We start from the raw sequence: 18,437 nt of genomic DNA, 5'->3' as shown, positions 1-18,437 counted from the left end.
TTTTGGGACAAGAAAAAAAACCCAGCAGGGTTGGAATTTGTATAATGGCCACAGAAGGGCACACCCAAAAATTCAAGAAGAGCTCACAAAAAGAAATGTTCAATATTGGAAACGATAAGATTCTTTTACTGAAATGTAGGTAGAGGTAGAAGTTTCCTGGGTATTTGGAGCTTAAGCATTTAAATAAACATGAATAACCCCGTAATCTAGTATATTGCAGGAAAAGAGAATACGTCAGTTTGTATTCACACAGATCAGGACATTCGCCAATATAAGCAGACTTCTCCCGTAAGATAGCACAGAGAATAAGGATGATGTGCAAAGTCAAATGAGCCAGAGCAAACAGTTATGCTGATCCAACCATCACAAGCGTCAAGCCAATTGGTATCTGTGTATATACAGAATATATATGGTTAATTGTGATATAGTATGCGATGTTATGTGGATCTCGTCTTACCTAAGTCTCCTCGTAAATTCTGAAGTTCCTGAGATAGTTCTTTCCGTTTCTTCAGGGCCTCTTCACGCTGTGAAAACAAAACATTTATTAGCTATGTTACAGAATCACTATTTGCTTTGCAGTAAGCAAGCTACAACACAAGCACAATGTTGTGTATCTACAACATGTTGCACTGTAACCTTTTCATGACCATATGTAATTTTCACAAAAGTTCAGATTTTGATGTAACCATCAGCTTTAAGTGCCTAGAATACAGCAAGGCATTTTTTTTACATTCAGCATGAAGAAAATTCTGCCAGTGTTTGTTACCCAAAGACTAGAAAATAGCAAAACTTTCCATCAAAACAGATGAGAAAGAAATCAAATGAAAACAGCCCTGATCAGCTTTCAAATCACTCTCTGAAATACGCTGTAACAAAGACACAGAAACATATGTTAAAATACAGCGGCTGAATGAGAGCCAAGAAAAATCGCAGAGTAATAGCATGCCAAGAGGAGAATCTTTGTACCAGACACTAGGATGGATCCACCATCTACCTCTATAGCAATGTCCTTTGCTATGCTGTGCTTGGAGGGGAGCAAGCAGAGTCCTAGCTCAGAAATTCTTATTAGTATAATTGAATGGCCACAATCTATTCTCCAGGGAACATAAATCTATTGGGTCTGCAGGGACGGGCAAGTTTGCATAATACAAAGCAAATGTATTTTCAGTCATTTGTCAGTTGTAAATACAGTATACATAAAATAGAAATTCAAAGCATGCATAAAAATGTCCTAAAAGGGAAAGAAATACATTTATTTACAGTACACGGCAGTCTAGGATGACAAAGGAGTATGATCAGTCTCACCGCTTATATTCAATATCTTGCTTGAGACACTCCTAGATGTAAATAGTACAGTCAAAGCAGAACAAGTAACTGCTGCCTTAAATGATCTTCTGTTTGCAAAAAAACGTCCTATGCTGGCATTTCTCCCTTGCTGCAGCAACTGGAAGAACTCCATGACCAAAGAGGATAAAAAAAAGCGTAGATAAAAAAATAAAAACTGTAATTACCCTAGATGCATCACATGGGGGGTAGACACACAATTTGCTGCTTGAGCAGCCCATTTTACAGCTTCTGTATTCCCAAGGTGCACACTCCTGGAGGACACACTGCAGCCAGAACTGGTCTGGCCACATTTAAAGAGCAGCTGATAGGAGTTCTATAGGACTCAGTCTGTCTGCTTGACACTCATGCCTTGCAGGTTTCCTGTGCTCCTTGTACTGATCCCTCCCAGCTCCCAACACATACTGCAGTCCCAGCTCCTGGCACAGGCAGCTAGTGATTACTTTAAGCCACAACCCCTTTCAAATATGAAAAACGAGAGGCAGACATTAGCCTGATCGATTGCCACTTACTCAAATATCAGCTTGGATGGTAAGAGAGAGAGCTGACCTCCGTGCTAAGCGATGCTTATATTTAGCATGGACAGACCCTCTGTTTAACTCTTCTCCATGCATGCACAACTATAAACATTCTATTATAAGAAAATATTTAAGATTAATAAAAAACAACCAAAAAGGTGTTAAAGGATATGATTTCTAAAATGATCAGTAAATATAATAAAGGCAAAATAACAAAACAACAATTGTTTTTAAATTCAACAAGAGAATTTAACAAAATAAAGCAAAAAGCATGCCCCTCCTATTGTGTGATACTTTCCCCACCTCTTAGATTGTAAGCTCTTGGGGGCGTCCTTTCGTCCTGCTGTGTCACTGTCTGTAAAGCTGCGTACACACTTCCAATTATTATCGTTTGTAAACGAACGACGAACGATCCTGCACGATATCTGCGACCGATCATATAGCACCGATCCTGTACATACAGATAACGACACGATCGTTCAAAGATATTGTACACACGTATATATATATACACAGTATATATATATTTATTTAGAGATATATATATTATATACATATATTATATACACATACATACACACACACACTCATATCCCAATACAGCCTGTATCGATCGAACGTTCATCGAGCATGCTCAGAACATGCACGATCACTGAACAACCGTACACACGATAGATGGTCAACGATCGTCGTCCAATCCGATCCGCCGGTCGTTCATTTCCAACAACTATCCTCGTTCGTCGGCGTCGTTGGTTACTTTTTTTACGAACGATTTTTGGCCAATCGGTCGTTCGTTGTTCATTTCCAACGATAAAAATTGGACGTGTGTACGCAGCTTAAGTCTTTCATTTACACCCTCTACTATACAGCGTACCGTATACCTGTTTATTATTGCTCAAATCATATGTACAATGATTATGATGCTTATTACTGTAAAATGACCATTTTCAGGAAAAATGAAATGAAAAAAATCAATGTTATTTCATTGGGCACATGTTCCATAGCCATTAAAAGCTTGACTGAAGCAATTGGTGCAACTGGCCTAATGCATGAAATTGTGGAGCAGTTTTCCTCTTTCCTCAGAAGCCCCCTTTAATTTGCAAATGCAGTCTAGAGAATAGAGGAGACAATGATTGGTTGCAGGAGGAGAAATGTCATTCATTCATGTGCCTCATACTTCTGTTATCGCTGGGATTGTATGAAAGATGGGTTATTTTTAGCAGTTTATCACTTACACAGCCTAAAGTACTGGAATCACTGCACAGTGGTGGCAGAAAAAAAAGTGGTCCATTGAGTGATACTTTTTATTATTTCTGTTTCTTTTATTTATTTGTCCCATAAATGTTTAACATTACCTGCTGTTGACTTACAACCTTTCCTTGAAGTCTGTTCTAAATATCAACTACTAAAAAACAAAACAAAAACACACTTTAGTGTGTGACCATTATTACTTTAGTCCTAGACCTAGGACCCATTCATACTTGCGATAAACTGGAGAATTGTACAGTGTCCTCAACTGTATAATCCAACTGCTCCCGTTCAACTGTATAAGAGTGATTGGGAAAAACTATTTGCAAACACTGGAAGAGACATGTTTCTTCTGGTTGTATGATAAACTGGAGAATTGTACAGTGTCCTCAACTGTATAATCCAACTGCTCCCGTTCAACTGTATAGGAGTGATTGGGAAAAACTATTTGCAAACACTTTCACGTTTTCTTTGAAGGTGTAGTAATATGGCTTCTGGAAGCGACATGTTTCTTCTGGTTGTATGGTTTCTCCCCCCCCCCCCCCCTGTGCCCAGCCACATGGTTTGCTCATTATGCAATAATCTGGTGGGGGGGACAAAAAACAAACAAAAAAACAAAAGTTTTTTCCCTCTGTGGTTTTTGCAACACTGTACTCTCTCAGGTGAGTATTTGTCACCATGTACACTTTGGTAACATGCAGTTTGCTTTGATCCATGCAGGGCTTAAAAGAAACCAGCAATGGAGGATGGAACACCCATATTAGAGACTCTACAAGTTAGAACGGACTGTTACAGCGGCTCCAATTTTCATTAACATATCCACAGGTACAACAACTTAATTAAAATATGAAAGGCTGGACAAAAGACATCCAGAAGAAAAGGGTTAATCTACAGATCAAAAGCTTTAACATTATGACACTGTAATATGTAATGCATAATGTCCACAGAGACTAGAGGATTGCACTATGATGCACATTCTTAGCATACATTACTTATTCATATAGCAGACAAAGCTAGGCCTTTAACTCCTTCAGACATAAGACTAATAAGTGAGCAGCTATACAATAGTGCAATGCATAGATTCCCAGGGGAGAACACTGTATGTAAGACACATTACTTCTCTGGTCAGGTGAATTGATGAATTGACCCTAGTCTACTCATCACTGCAATGACACAGATATCTAGTAAGGAGATACCGGAAATAGAGCTGCTGATTTATAAGGGGTAGAGATGAACGTCGATTAAACTGCTAGGATGAACCACTAACCTTGTAATGAGTTACAAGGCAACATAAGACAGCACATAAAGCCAATATAAAAATACATATTAGTCACAACAAAGCTTTACCTCAAACAGTAACTAGACATTAAAAACATGAGGTTGATTTACAAGGTAATTTAACACATTTTTAAATTCCAAAAACTATCACTGGCAACACATGTATTGATAATCATCGATAATGAGACCAAGGATGAAGAGCACCATACTTTTAGCACAATTTCTGTTTTCCCTGGACAGTATCACAAGTTTGCTAGCAGAATATACTTATTTCTTTGATTTCTCTTTAATCTAATGTAGACAGACTTTGCTATGTAAGTACTTTATGTATGCAATGCAGTAATCAGACCCCAATTTCCAAAGTAAAGTTATATTATATTGGTGGCTATAAAAAAATAAAATACTACCATTTCTGCACATGAGGTGTACCAAGACCCTGACAGTGCCTGTGCCTGGGAATAACAGTTGAAAAAAATAATTTTATATAGGGGTTCCCAAATCAAAAACATTACTGGCAAAAAGTATTGTGGTGGATCGCTGCAGTGCAATCACTGCGGGGAAGTTTAAACCCCAAGCAGGTAAGCAGTGCTGTGTATGTATTTGGTATTTTTATTTTAAATTTACTTGTCCTGGGTGTTTAGGGCTGGTGTTGATGTGCTTTGGAACTGTGTTGATGACATCTCAGACAATACAGATCCTTTGGAATTCAATGACCAGTGCATTGGACCTGTAGTTGAAATCCTTCTGACTTGTAAGCTTCGTATTGCCAAAGACTTGTATGAGCACAAGCTCCTAAGGGTGAACAGAACACACATTTACAAGCAATAAAAAGGTGCAACATATGAAGTATTCTAAAAAGTGTATACATAATGGCAGAAAGTACACAAGCTTAAGGGGAACCTGTGTCAAGACTATGCTGAAGTATTTACACATTCTCAACAAGAAGTAAAAAAAAAAAAAAAAAAACTTTTATCTTACAGTCCTCGTCTTACGTTTGTAAGTAAAGGGATTAAGGATTAACTTGTCCACCGAGATACCAACATTTAGGACGCCCGCTGTAAGCAAACAGCAGGTGTTTCTAAGCTCTTAGAAACATACTCCAAAGTCTTTGACATAACTGATGAGGATCTTTCAGAATTACTTCATGTCACAACAGCTACATAGATCAGGAATGGCTTGCTTAATACAATTTTACTACTTTAATAGCCAAAGGTGACGTTTGTTGAAATGAAAATTACTGCTGGGTTCTAAAAGTTAGTAATAAATGTAAATGACTGAAAAGTAATTATTTTAACAGTGAGATAATTGCATTACAGTGAAATATGTAGAAATATATATTGCTTTTATAAATATGTATTATGAACAAATGCTATACAAATACTTTGGTTTAAATACGTTCAAGGTCTGCACCGAGAGACAAGAAAATCAGACATTTTTCACCTATCCTCTTCATTTGTTCACTCAAACTTAAGAACAGATTCCTCAAAGAGCAGAGTGTTTGGACTTATGTTTATGGTTTTGTACCGGGTCAGACAGGAGCAGAATCAAATCGGCAATATTATTTGTAGGAAAATAATTTATTCAAAGGGTTAGAAGTTTACCACCCACTTGACCATAAGTCAGTATCCACTACTAAATTATCCAATACTCATTGTGGTTATATCAATGGATGAATCACAAGCAATGGTAATTCTTATGATAGCTGTACAGTTATACTTTTATCAAGACCAATTAAGCTTATTAAAGAGAAACAAAGTTTAAAGAGCTTGAAGGCAGAAATCTATTGAAGATAAAATCAAAGCTCCACATGGACTTTCAACAAGGACGCCTTCACAAATGCTGGCATGCCCCAGTGTAAAGATGTCTAAACTTGAATTGTCTGCAGCTATTTACACTGAAGGTTGTTTTGAAAGATCTAAAGCCCATCAATAGCTGTAAGGGACAGCCCCTATCACATTGAATCATGGAAGAAATATCCCAAACATTCTAAACAGCACAGTGGTAAGCTAGGTTTGCATACACTGCATTCAGACATTGTACAGAGGATGCAAACAAACATCTGTACATTTACACATCAGGATAAAGGAAACAATTAAAAAGCAGGGCCGGCGACTACTAGATGAGATTTTATAAATGTTCTACTAAGAAAACATTCGCAGGAGGCTTAGGAAGATCACTGAAGTAATTCTGGGTTGTTACAGGACCACATGGATGCTATAATAATGGAATTCTGGGGCATCAGATCACTCATGTTAGGTGCAGTTAACTGAAGTATAGTGATCTTCTGTACAAGTTTGTAGAACCTAAGGAGCAGGTTATTAGTATTTCTTAGGTATACAGTAACACCACAAACAAGAAAAACATGTGTAATTAGACCAGACAATCCCAATAATATTATATATATGACCCTTGCTCTAACATAGACTGTACATCAACAACAAATAACCTTGCCTGAACAATGTGTGAGGGTGGCAGAATACAATCTTCACCTTCCCCTGACACAGCGACAATACAGTACAATTCAGAGAATATTTTCAGCTAATAAAGTGCCTAAGTGCATATTATTATTAAACAGTATATACATATATATACATATACACACACAAACATACATACATATACAGACACACACACCCAAACATACATACATACCGTATACAGACACACACACACAAAACATATAACACAGCATTAAATAGGGGTTGCAAATGACAGATACAGAGAGTGACACAGGAGAAGGAGCGGTACATGAGATCTTCTTAAATGTATTTATTACAGTTAATATAAATACCTGGCTGTCACTTAATTTTAGGCTATTGCAATCCCCCATGCGACACCACAAGGACTGAGGCAGTACTTGGGTCCAACCAGGTGTCCAGCATTACCATGTGCTGACAAGTGATATGCATACAGGAGGAGAGAGTGGAGAAATTACCTCCTACTTAGCTGTAGTGTTTCCTCCAATTCAGTGGTCAGATCTCACTATGTGAGCAATCAAATGTTTGAAACACCACATCAATGTGTATTTCTCCATTACGATGTGCCTAGTGTATGTATACATCCCACTTCTAAAGTATGCAAGTAGCTGGGTACTAGATGATCACTTGTAAGGACCATGACAGCAAACGAACTGTCAAGTTACCCTTGTTTGCCATACAGTAATAATTCATCATCATCTCTATACACACAATAGTATTTTATTACCTAATAGCAGAGGTGACAATACCACCTCTATGTTACACCCATCTGGTGTGAGTATTTTCCTTTTAGAGATCCACACACATCTGTATCAATAATATTATTATTAATAAACAGGAAATATATAGCACCAACATATTATGCAGGGCTGTACATTAAATAGGGGTTGCAAATGACGAATACAGACAGTGACACAAGAGAAGAGCACAATATACCTTTGTACAGTAACATAGCTGGCCTTGCAAATAGTTGTATGTAGTACAGGTTTGATTATGGCAGGGATTTATATCTGGCGTACATCTCGTTAAGAGGACAGATTAGTGGAGGCCACACAGAAAAACAGATCTCTGGCTCTGAAGCATGGGAACATTTTCTCCTTCAGTGCAATGAGATTATGTCAAGTGGTAGGCACAGGGACAAAACAAAGGAAAGACATTTGAGCTTAAACAGGCTGCTAACATGATAACAATGTTATCATGAGACAACCTTATCAAGTGTTGTTGGAAAGAATAATTACAGCAAAAGGGATTTTCAGTCAGGGACATGCAGAAGAAAACAAGGTCTTCACTAGATTTTGCATGGCAATATTCATTAATTAACACCTAGCACATTGGGAATGGATCTATAAACGCTATCCAATATGCCCTCACAATACAAATACTGGGGAGAAAGTGTCAAGAATCATGTGCTCTTGGAATAAACAATTTTGTTTGGAAAACAATTAAGGTGAAGTGTATCCACTTAAAGCCTATACAAACCATTATCACACATTTATATGCAAAGTATACATGAAGCACACAATTTACATTCTGTAGCCACAAAACAAGGCCAGTCAGTGTCATTGTTAGACTATGGCATCATGTTTGGATCATACTAACAAAGTTTTCACTGGCATAAAATATGCTAATTCTGCAACAGGATGACTAGGTACAAAAAGGAATAGTAAATAGGATCCCAATTCATGGCAAGCTGTAAACCAGTGCTGGTCGGATCATGTGCAGATTTGGGGGAAAAAATGGCCATTCTCCTTAGATTAGCATCTATCTCTAGAAAATTTGGGGCAGGGTCGTCTCCTCCTCCTATGTCACCATCTTGTCATTTGCAACCCCTATTTAATGTACATCACTGTGTAATATGTTGGCGCTATATAAATCCTGTTTGAGAATATTATTTATCAATCTCTGTGTAACAGTCACAATTTTTATGTGTGGTAGGAATCACATTACTTCAAATGGTACTGAACAGCTACTTGTTTAGATCATCACATAGGTAAGTAGTTTTTTTTTGTGAGGTGTTTGATCCTTAATCTTAGGGCTCTTTCATACTTCATTGTATTGCAATAAAACATGATCCTAAATACAATAGATAATGCAGTCATAGGATGCATTAGCATAGACAATTCATTTTGAATAGATCCCAGTGCAAGGCAGTGCTGGCCAGTAATGCTAGTGCTTTGTGCATTTGGCTATAAAGTGAACGGCAATGTACATAACCAACACTGTGAACCATGGGAAATGTGTGAGCATCTGCTCAAAGGCATTTGGTGCATTACCGTGTGGTCATCTTTGAGTTTGGGTTGGGCACGTGCTTGCAGCCGGGGATAATAAGAGTTAATGCACCAAGAAGACTGCACAGTAATAGATGCCTTCAGTAGGCAGACACTTAGCAAAATATTTATAGCTATTTTAGTTAAGAGTTACCAGAAACTGGCCACTTACACCATAAAAATCAAATTAGCATGAGACAACTAACATGGACTATGGCTTTTTTAACTACTTCTTGTATGGTCCCCAACAGAAAACAGATTAGTAACGTCTAAAACAGGCAACCATTTATGAGACCTATAAAATGCTTTATCACCTCCTGACTCCTCTTTAATGAAGCATTCAAACACTTTTAGTAATACAAAAAAAGGGCTGTGTTTACTGCAACTAGCTCTATAAACAAATCACCACATTTACACTGTCTTTGCCTAGTTGCTTATAAAGCCAGTCAATTCAATGAATCTTGAAACAGTTTTTAAAATGCTCAGTTTATGCATTTAACAAGTAAACCCAATTTATTTCAGTGTAGATGTAAGATTTTCTGAACATAAACTATAAAGATCAGTCAGAGAAAGCTTTATGCACCTATAGCTCATGTAGCAAATTTTATTAGGTGTATAGAGGTTATATTGGTTTACACCTAATTACAAGTGACAATTTGTTATCTTTAGGTAGCAACAAGATGTTAATTGTGTCCAAGCAGAACCTTTAGGGATTTACCCTTTTTGTTCTGGATTCTTGAAAAATAGGAGCGCAAACCTATCCATCTAGCAGTCATGTAGAGGCACAGCCATGTAAATAAGTAAAACAAATTAGGGTTTCTGGCTGATTACTTGCTGCAGGCTTGATCCAGATCTATGGCTTTTTTTCTGAAACCAATGACTGCCACACAACTGGCATTTGCAGGTGGTCATTAATGCCAGCCTCTCATTTAACTATGGGTATCTTGTAATGTGGTCAGAGCTTGCAGGGAACGTTAATTATGGTTTTAACTTAGAAAAGCGTTTTCAGACAAACAACAAAAAAACTTAGGCAACAGAACTGAAGCAAACAAGTAAAAGACAATGATATCTACAAATACTTCTGTATACATTTTGCATTGACCGATGTATAAATTAGTATACTATTCAGGTATACCGTCATAGGTAGTGATACAGGTAAATGTGCATCTACCACTCACTGTTGGCCTGCTTGTTAAGATGGGCTGAACCCCACCAAAACATTGCTCACAATAAACTGCAACATATGCTTCAGTTTTGACAGGTAATGTGAATGCCTCCTTCTGCTAAATCAGTTCCAATCAATTATGAGCCATACCCCTGTCCCTTATCTAGAAAGAGGAAGGGGGCTTAACTACAACACATTACATTTAAACATTTACTTTAATTCCAAATTTTTGCATCAAAGAGAACATTCTTCTTAGTATCAGCATTTAGTTCCTCCAAGCCTGTTTAATCAGCGTCAGTGGAACTGTGTAAATAAGCATTAATAAGTCTGTGTTCCAGGAAACGCACACCCTTTAGCAAATAGAATCGGCCCAATTACACGGCAGAGCCAGCAGATGGAGATTTACAGCAAAAATGATCATTGTAAACACCATATCTTGAAGGATAGGAGGAGGAACACTATATCCGGGAGGATAATTTCTGCTGGCCGTTAATAAGGTGTGGGAGTAGACCAAGAAGCAGAGGGAGATATTTAAAAGAAAATGGCAGTCAAAGAAAATACACCAATAGTTATAATGATGGTCACAGAGCCTATGATGTTCTAGAAGTCAATCCTGAAAACATGGACTATTGCTGGAATATGGGGGACATTGGGTCTCACTTAAAACACAAGAAGTTCGTAGTTTCTGTTCGTGTTACTGTGGACATCAACCAAGGGAATATTTTTGGGTTAAGGCCCAACTAAAACCGATGGGTGATGAAGCTTTAATCAGGTTTCATAACAGACTGTGTACCTGTTTGGAATATTCTACTCGCCTCCTGTTTTGACAACACAAAGGCAGACAAGAAGCTGTCCCACTGAGGATATCCTTAATAGGTATACAGGAAATACCGTAATGAAAGCATCCTATCAAATTGGACAGCAAGTAAGGAGAAAACTTCCTAAACAGGACACTGACAACAGTTTAAAACAGACTGAGAATATAACCCTTCTCTATCCAAATAAAGACATATTTCAAAAGATGGCACATGGAAAAGTTTCCAAATATTTTACCATGTCTACATGTTACTTCCCTCTCTTTTACTGCTCAGCAATTACAACTTTTTCTTAACATAGGCAGCTAAAGGAATGGAAGAATGCACACACAAAACATGCAAGACCTCTAAATACATCATGTACTGTGGCTAGCCTGCAGGAGTAATGCAAAAAATTTGCTGAAAGTCACCATTCAGGGCTGACAACCTGTATATACTACTTCAAGAGGATGGGTCTTGTGGGTCAAAGGATAACACTGCCATACTATTTAAAACTACAATATTGGTAACAGCAAATTAAATCAATTTTTAACCATGTTTTTATCATTCTGGCTACCTTTTTCATACAGGCATATATATATATATATACATAAAGAGGCACAAAAAAAAAAAATGATTGGGTATGGCAGTTACCTGTCTACCATATTTAAAGCTCAACTCCAGTCTTAAGCTATGTACACAGGTCCAATGGTTCGGCTCAGGGCTGATATCGGACGAGAATCTGGCGTTGTGTAAAATTTCACTAAGGGGCAGTCAGTCAGCCTTCGGTGTACAGTAGTATGCACACAGTACTAAACGAGCTAGAAAAAGAAGATTGGCTGGTTCACGTCTGTTGCATCAGTTTTCTCCATAGATCATTGCGCCAATCTTGTTCTACACCCAGGAATCTAAAATTAGATCTATGAAAGCTAAGTTGAAAGTCTACTCAAACCTTTACTGGAAAGCAGCTCAAAACTAAAAAACTAGCTGCAATAATACACAGGCATGGAGCAGAAACATGAATCCCATTCCTGCCCAGACAAGCTGCATTGTATCCATCCTAAACATCACAAACAATCTTTTAAAAAGAAATAAGTATTTTCACCAGCAGACCTTTGTAACATGATGAATATGTCCTTTATTCATATAAAGCAACAGACCTAATTAGTTGGCAATTCAGGACCCTTTTTTGGGATAACACTCTTCCTTAGTAAGGAATCCTAGAAGGCGATTTCAAAACTTTTCCTATGAAGCAACAGATGCCACAAGCCATTCAAAAAAACCTATCACTAAACAAATGTGTACTGATAACGATTTTTATTTCAGTACTCCTGCCAGGCTGAGAAAGCTGTTCAAACAATATAAGCCTGAGGTGTATATCCTTGATGTGTTTCCACAATCAGGGCCTGTGTCACTGTGTATAGACATGACATTTTCTGTATTAGTGAACTTATCAGTCACCAATCTGTGGAGTATGTCATGTACACAGCACAATGTACTTCTGAGCAGAATGATCCATCTGCCTGGGAGATTGGAAATTAAGGTTGGGTACACACGTGCAATAATTGTTGTTGGAAAGAATCTTTCACGATCCTTTCCAACAACTGCACGATGTATGAAAGAGTGCTGTACATAAAGCACCATTCTGCTCTATGGAGAGCAGAGAGGGAGAACGACGGAGCCCTGAGAGGATCAGACAAGAACCATTGGATGTGTGTACCTAGCCTAAGGCTTTGTACACACGTTAGACTTGTCGTTGGAAAGAATCTTTCACAATTCAAGGACAAAAGACTGAAAGATGCATGAATGGGTGCTGTACATACAGAGCTGTTCTGCTCTATGGAGGAGGGAGAAGAAGCTGCATTCTCGCCCCTTCACTTGCATTGATCTGCCAGGACGGATCCGACATCGGATGGCTGCTGTACACGTCAGATTCCTGTCCGATACTAGCCCTGAAATGATAATCGGACTGGAACCATTCGACGTGTATGAATAGCCTAAAGCCTGGAATGTCCTTAAACATCGAGTTTACATTATTTGTAGATAAATGAGTAAAAGCAGATGAAGCCCACACACCTGCACTTTGGATAGGGAATAATTTAACTATCTGATGACAAAGTAACAGAGGGGGGGGTGAAGAGACCTTTCCTCTTCTACTGTAAGGTGAAGCCACCAGGACCAAAAAATGTTTGTAATTATATTTGCACAACAAATACTAAATAAATACAAAACCAGATCATGCTGACTTACTTGTAAACAAAATAGAATATTTTTTTAAAGTGCTGCTACTCCTAACTACAGCACACATATTGCAGGCACTTTAAAAGAGCTATTTTTAAAGTCAACACCGCACAGATCTTTTATCATTCTCCTTTTCATATCTTCAGTGCTCAGCATTCCCATTTCCTCTGATCTACCTCCACCCATTCTCGGAGGATTTCACACATCCGTTTGTTGTAGCAACATCTACACTTTCCAAGTTGGTGGGAAGCTTTCCAAACCAGCTAATTTAAAAGGGCATCTGAAAAACCAGGACTTACATGCTACTGACCCACAAAATACCAGTTGAGAGATTTTAAATTGACTGTACAGACACTTGAAAGGGTGATGGAACATTGCAAAAATATAATAATTCACAATACATATAAAACTACCCAATCTGATTTTTTTACTGCATGAAAACATAAAAATGCCTTTTATAACTGAATGCTTGCATAGGAACGAACACTAAACCCTCTGCAGCATCAATGTGATGATCCAATAGTGTGAAAGTTTCTTGGCTGCCAGCTACAGGAACCCAATTGGGCAGACAGCCAGAGGTGCCAAACAAGAAGGGATTGTGCAAGTAGATGTTCACTTTGGTAAGACAAAGGTAAGAATATCACCCACTAACTTTATTCACTAAAGACTTTTTTTTGTATATCTTTCATTTATCATTCTGCCCTGATGACCATTGAGGAGTGTTTTTCCACAAACAGGGTTCCTTGTGCAATCAGTAATTTCTATCTCAGGTAACACCAATTATGTTTTTAGCTGTCCCCAAGGAGACAGTTTTCCCAAATGACCACCACATTGATGTACTGTGAGCTGTAGATAAGGTAGTTCCAGAAGGGACCTTAAAGTTAATTAAAGGGGACCTTCATGTTGAAGTTTGAGAAAGACTGGTCTAAAGACTAAGTAGTAATATCCACAGCAGGGAAACCAATAAGAGAACCTGACAGGGGTTCTCCCCCCTCCCTAATTTATCCCAAACAAAAAAAGCATTGGCTTTAGATACAAGTTTAGTCTTTAATGCCTTGTAAAAGTGTCAATAGGATTTTATTCACATGAATTGTGGTTTCCATTCTAAAACATGTCATAAAATGGGGAATCTGCAGTTTATATGCTCATGTTAATGAATACTGAGTTATCTCAAAATGGGTTTTTAACGGAAGCCATTATAAAGCCCAAAGCAAGTCAGCAGAAGCCCATACCCCCAACGACCATTATACATTTGCTCTCAGTTATTTGCCAAGATCATGCATAAAAGATATAAAAAGATTTAGAGTAAAAATAAACGCTTACTTCATTTATCACATGTTGGATAACCACCGTCAGGGCCTCAAACTTTTGGTTACTGCCAGCGAGGAGACTCTTCAGCTGTTGTATAATTCCCTTCTGTTCTTCGCATACTGCTTTAGACTGGGCTAACTCAAGAGCCTGTGCATCTACTGGGGCAGCCTGTGGCTGTGTACTGGAACCTCGGGGGCTTGTCTTCTGTTTGCCTTTATCAACTATTAGAAAGAAGAAGAAAAAAAAAACAACATTAAAAAAAGACAGCCCTTGCAAAACATTAAAAAAAAAGAAAAAAAAAAAAGTTAAAAACGTTTTTTTTTTGTAGAGAATGACGGTGGGTGTCTCTTTATATAAAAAAAAAATGTCAAAAAGAGACAGAGCATTGCCTATTGGTAGAATAAAAGACGTAGATTACATTCTCCTTCCTAAATAAACTAAATACAAAAATCACAGAACTAAAAGAAGCAATTTTCGGTGCTGATAATTCCTAGAATTGTGAAAACCATATTACATGTATGCAATATGCAACGGATATTTTTTAATGCATGATAGCAATAAAATTGAAGGACTTGCCTAGAACATAAATAATCCAATTGTGACAGATAATTGTGCTATGCCGGCACCTCCCGTCCCTTTGCTTGTTCAGCTGGAATATATATTTTTGTCTTCCATCATAACAGACTGCTGCCCTCTGGAGACTTACTGAGAGTATCACAAGTGCAGGACCGCTACATCTCTGCATGTATAACATCAGCTCCCATGCAGCTCTATTTAACCCCTTCTATTACAGACGGATGTAATCTGATTAGATGGATTTTCTAACATACATGTAGATGTCCAACTATAGCTGCATACCAAATTAAGAAAAGTAACAGGAGGAAGCTTCACAGTTCTTTGTGGCACCTGGTACTTTTGGGTATGGGAGAGCTTGTGAACTTCTCTCATTACTGCCAGGAGCAGCCAATGGCTAAGACCCGACATGGTCATGAACAGAAGAACTGTATTAAAACTGTAAACTGGAGATGACGCAGGACGACATTTAAAAAAAAAAACAGCAAAATCACATAACAGCATGTACAATGCATCACTACGTGTTACTGCAATGCAATAGTGTGAATGAGCCCTTATTTTAACAGATGATCATATTACCCAACTTGGGAGCAAGTTTAACCTTTCAAGGAAAAATAATTACCACATACATTATTGTGTCACTTTTCACCATAACCTTTCCCAATGCACACCCCTCTCCTTCCCAAATCATATGCTGTTTTAGCAATAATTTTGCTGGACTTGTAATCATTAGATTTTAAAATCTGGGATGCAAGTTGTTATTCGGCTTTTTATGCAGACTGTAATTAGTATTCAGAATAATGGTTTTAAATTGGACCACGCAGCATATTCAAAGACCAGGTTTATAAGTGCTGGATTACTCTGATGTGCAGCTTATACACCACACACCGAAAAACAAAGGACAGAACCAGCACCACGGTCCGATATCCTCACTTAATAGCACACTTCCACATTCCACACAGCTGGATGGGGAACATGGAATCAAAGTCATACAACAAAATATTTTATAGGAAAAAGACATCTGTCAGGCCTAATTCATTCTAAAATATTCCACCACAAGACTGGATTTTGAAATCTCATATTCCTGTTTAATTTCAACATTCCTAAGCACTGGCTAAGTCACTATCCCAAGAAACATGTTACAAACTTGGATAAAATTGATTTATTGGCTGATGAAACTAGTTGTATAGAAGAGATTTTCTCTTACTCCACTATCAGGAAGATTTAAATTGCTTCCATTTCACTTCAAATTCAAACTACGGAGCTTTGCCTTTAAATCCATCCACAGCTCTTGTCCCACTTACCTTTCACAAAGAAACCCCTAGCCGTTCTATCTGCTCCTCCAATGACCTACTAATGACCTCCCCACTCATTACCTCATTATATGCAGGACTGCAAAACTTTCTAGAGCCGCCCCGACTCTCTGGAAGGTTCTTGTCCTATTGAGCTTTCCCTACTTTCTGCTCCTTTAAATGAGCACTCAAAGCCCATCTCCTAAACCTTAACTACTCACCCATCAATCCATAATACCCCTCCTGTTGTGTGCTACTTTCCCAGGGACAGGGACTTACCAAGAATGACAGGTGTTGAGATATCAATATGTCTATCCTTTAAAGCTGATTTCCAGTGATAGGGACATCCTTCTCTCACTTACTGCTGAGAAGATCGCCTAAATTATATTTTTACTTACCTAAATCCATAGCAGCATGGTGTTTTGTGCCATTTATCTCTCTCTGTATACCACCTGGTCAGGTCCTTCCTCAGGTGTCACATGACTGCCTGCCAGACATGTACACTTCTATTGGATGTTTCGGATTTGGGACAGGACATCATAAACAGGGGATGTATAGAAGCCGATCACTGCAGTGGCTGACTGGTGGTCCCCCAATACAGAAACAGCACTAAGGACCTGGATGGTTGATGTAGAAGAGTATATCTTTCTCTAAAAAAATTTGTTTTATACCTATAGAATCCAGTAGAGGGGTGCAGTGGGTGGGTGTAGAGGGGTGCAGTGGGTGGGTGTAGAGGGGTGGAGGAACACATGACATTTTAATGTTTAGAGTTGTTGTCATAGGAATCCAGTAATCCTTATAATTCTGTCAGATTCTACCTTCCCCTGTACTTTGTTCCAACTTTCTAATGGCTGATCCCATAGTACATCCCAATTTCCATTGTCTGACTTATGTCCCCCACCTGCCCAAATATCACCCAGCGATTGTTTGGGTGGTTACTGAAAAGTTTCGAGTAGTGCACCTGGCTAAAAGGGTCTGGGGGGTACACTAGGGGTGGTATTAGGGAGTATGGGCAAATTGTAAACCTTAGCAGAAGATGGCTTTAAATGTAAGGTGTCTGGCTGTCATGCTGAGCTTTAATACTATTTGATTAATTGAAATATGTATGTTCATGATCTTCATACTCTGCCAATGAAACAATGATCTAAGGTACTAGTGGGTCACAGCCGTCTGACAAGTGGGCCGCTCTATGGCCGGTGCACCCCACTGAAGGGTCCAGAGAAGGACCCCGCCTGGGGGGGCACACTGGCCAGAGCTGCGGACCATGTCTCTGGTACGCATTGCAGGCTCAGGGCGGTGGGTCGGAGCCTGTGATGTGAGCGTGGCGGGTTCTGGAATCATGACTTCACTCTGGGGGAAGTTTCTTTCCCTTTAGGTGACACACAGCTACCTGCACATGTGCAGTCTGAAGTCTGTGCAGTTAGTGGTCCGTGAGCTCCAAAAGGTTGGGGACCACTGATCTAAGGACAGTCAGCACAACTGTTAGGAAACTAGTATTCATTAAAAAGTTTTAGAAATGATCAACATCCACATTTGTCCCATGACTTGTGTACATTAGAGCTTGGAGAGGAAGGGACAGCACTAAAAGCCAGTTAGGCCCTACTGGACAGAAGATGAGCATGCCGAGAGAGGGATGACCTTCATCAATTCTTCATTGTCCATGCAGAATACCGCGGCATGACACCACAATCTATTTGTATTCTTCAGCTGAGCTTTAGAAATGAGAGAACAGCCAGACTGTCTAGCAGGAAGACCGGGCAAACTAGCTGCACAGAATTATTTTTTAGCCCAGCTGTACATGCAATAGAGTAGAGCCAACATAAATCATTTGCTATGAGGCCTAAAGGCATTCATATTCTATTGTGCTATCCAGGTCATTACAACACAAGTAAATGAGGGTATTTTAATGTAAATCATTAGCAGGGTGAT

General features: G+C 38.7%; 1 protein-coding gene across 9 annotated transcripts in view; it reads right to left on the bottom strand.

Annotated features, from left to right (window-relative positions):
• MTUS1 (microtubule associated scaffold protein 1) overlaps nt 1-18,437 on the bottom strand; it is a 120,123-nt gene that overhangs the window by 19,737 nt on the left and 81,949 nt on the right. For all 9 annotated transcript variants that reach the window (XM_072406168.1, XM_072406169.1, XM_072406167.1 and 6 more), the window contains 2 exons: nt 14,656-14,864; nt 458-524 (listed from right to left, as the gene is read on the bottom strand). In XM_072406168.1, coding sequence (XP_072262269.1) covers nt 458-524; nt 14,656-14,864 — 276 coding nt within the window. The remainder of the gene's footprint in view (nt 1-457; nt 525-14,655; nt 14,865-18,437) is intronic.

The sequence above is a fragment of the Pyxicephalus adspersus genome, chromosome 3 (genome assembly GCF_032062135.1).
Source record: "Pyxicephalus adspersus chromosome 3, UCB_Pads_2.0, whole genome shotgun sequence".
Taxonomy (NCBI): Eukaryota; Metazoa; Chordata; class Amphibia; order Anura; family Pyxicephalidae; genus Pyxicephalus; species Pyxicephalus adspersus.
Note: the sequence above shows the minus strand (reverse complement) of the source record. Positions and strands in the feature narration are given on the sequence as shown.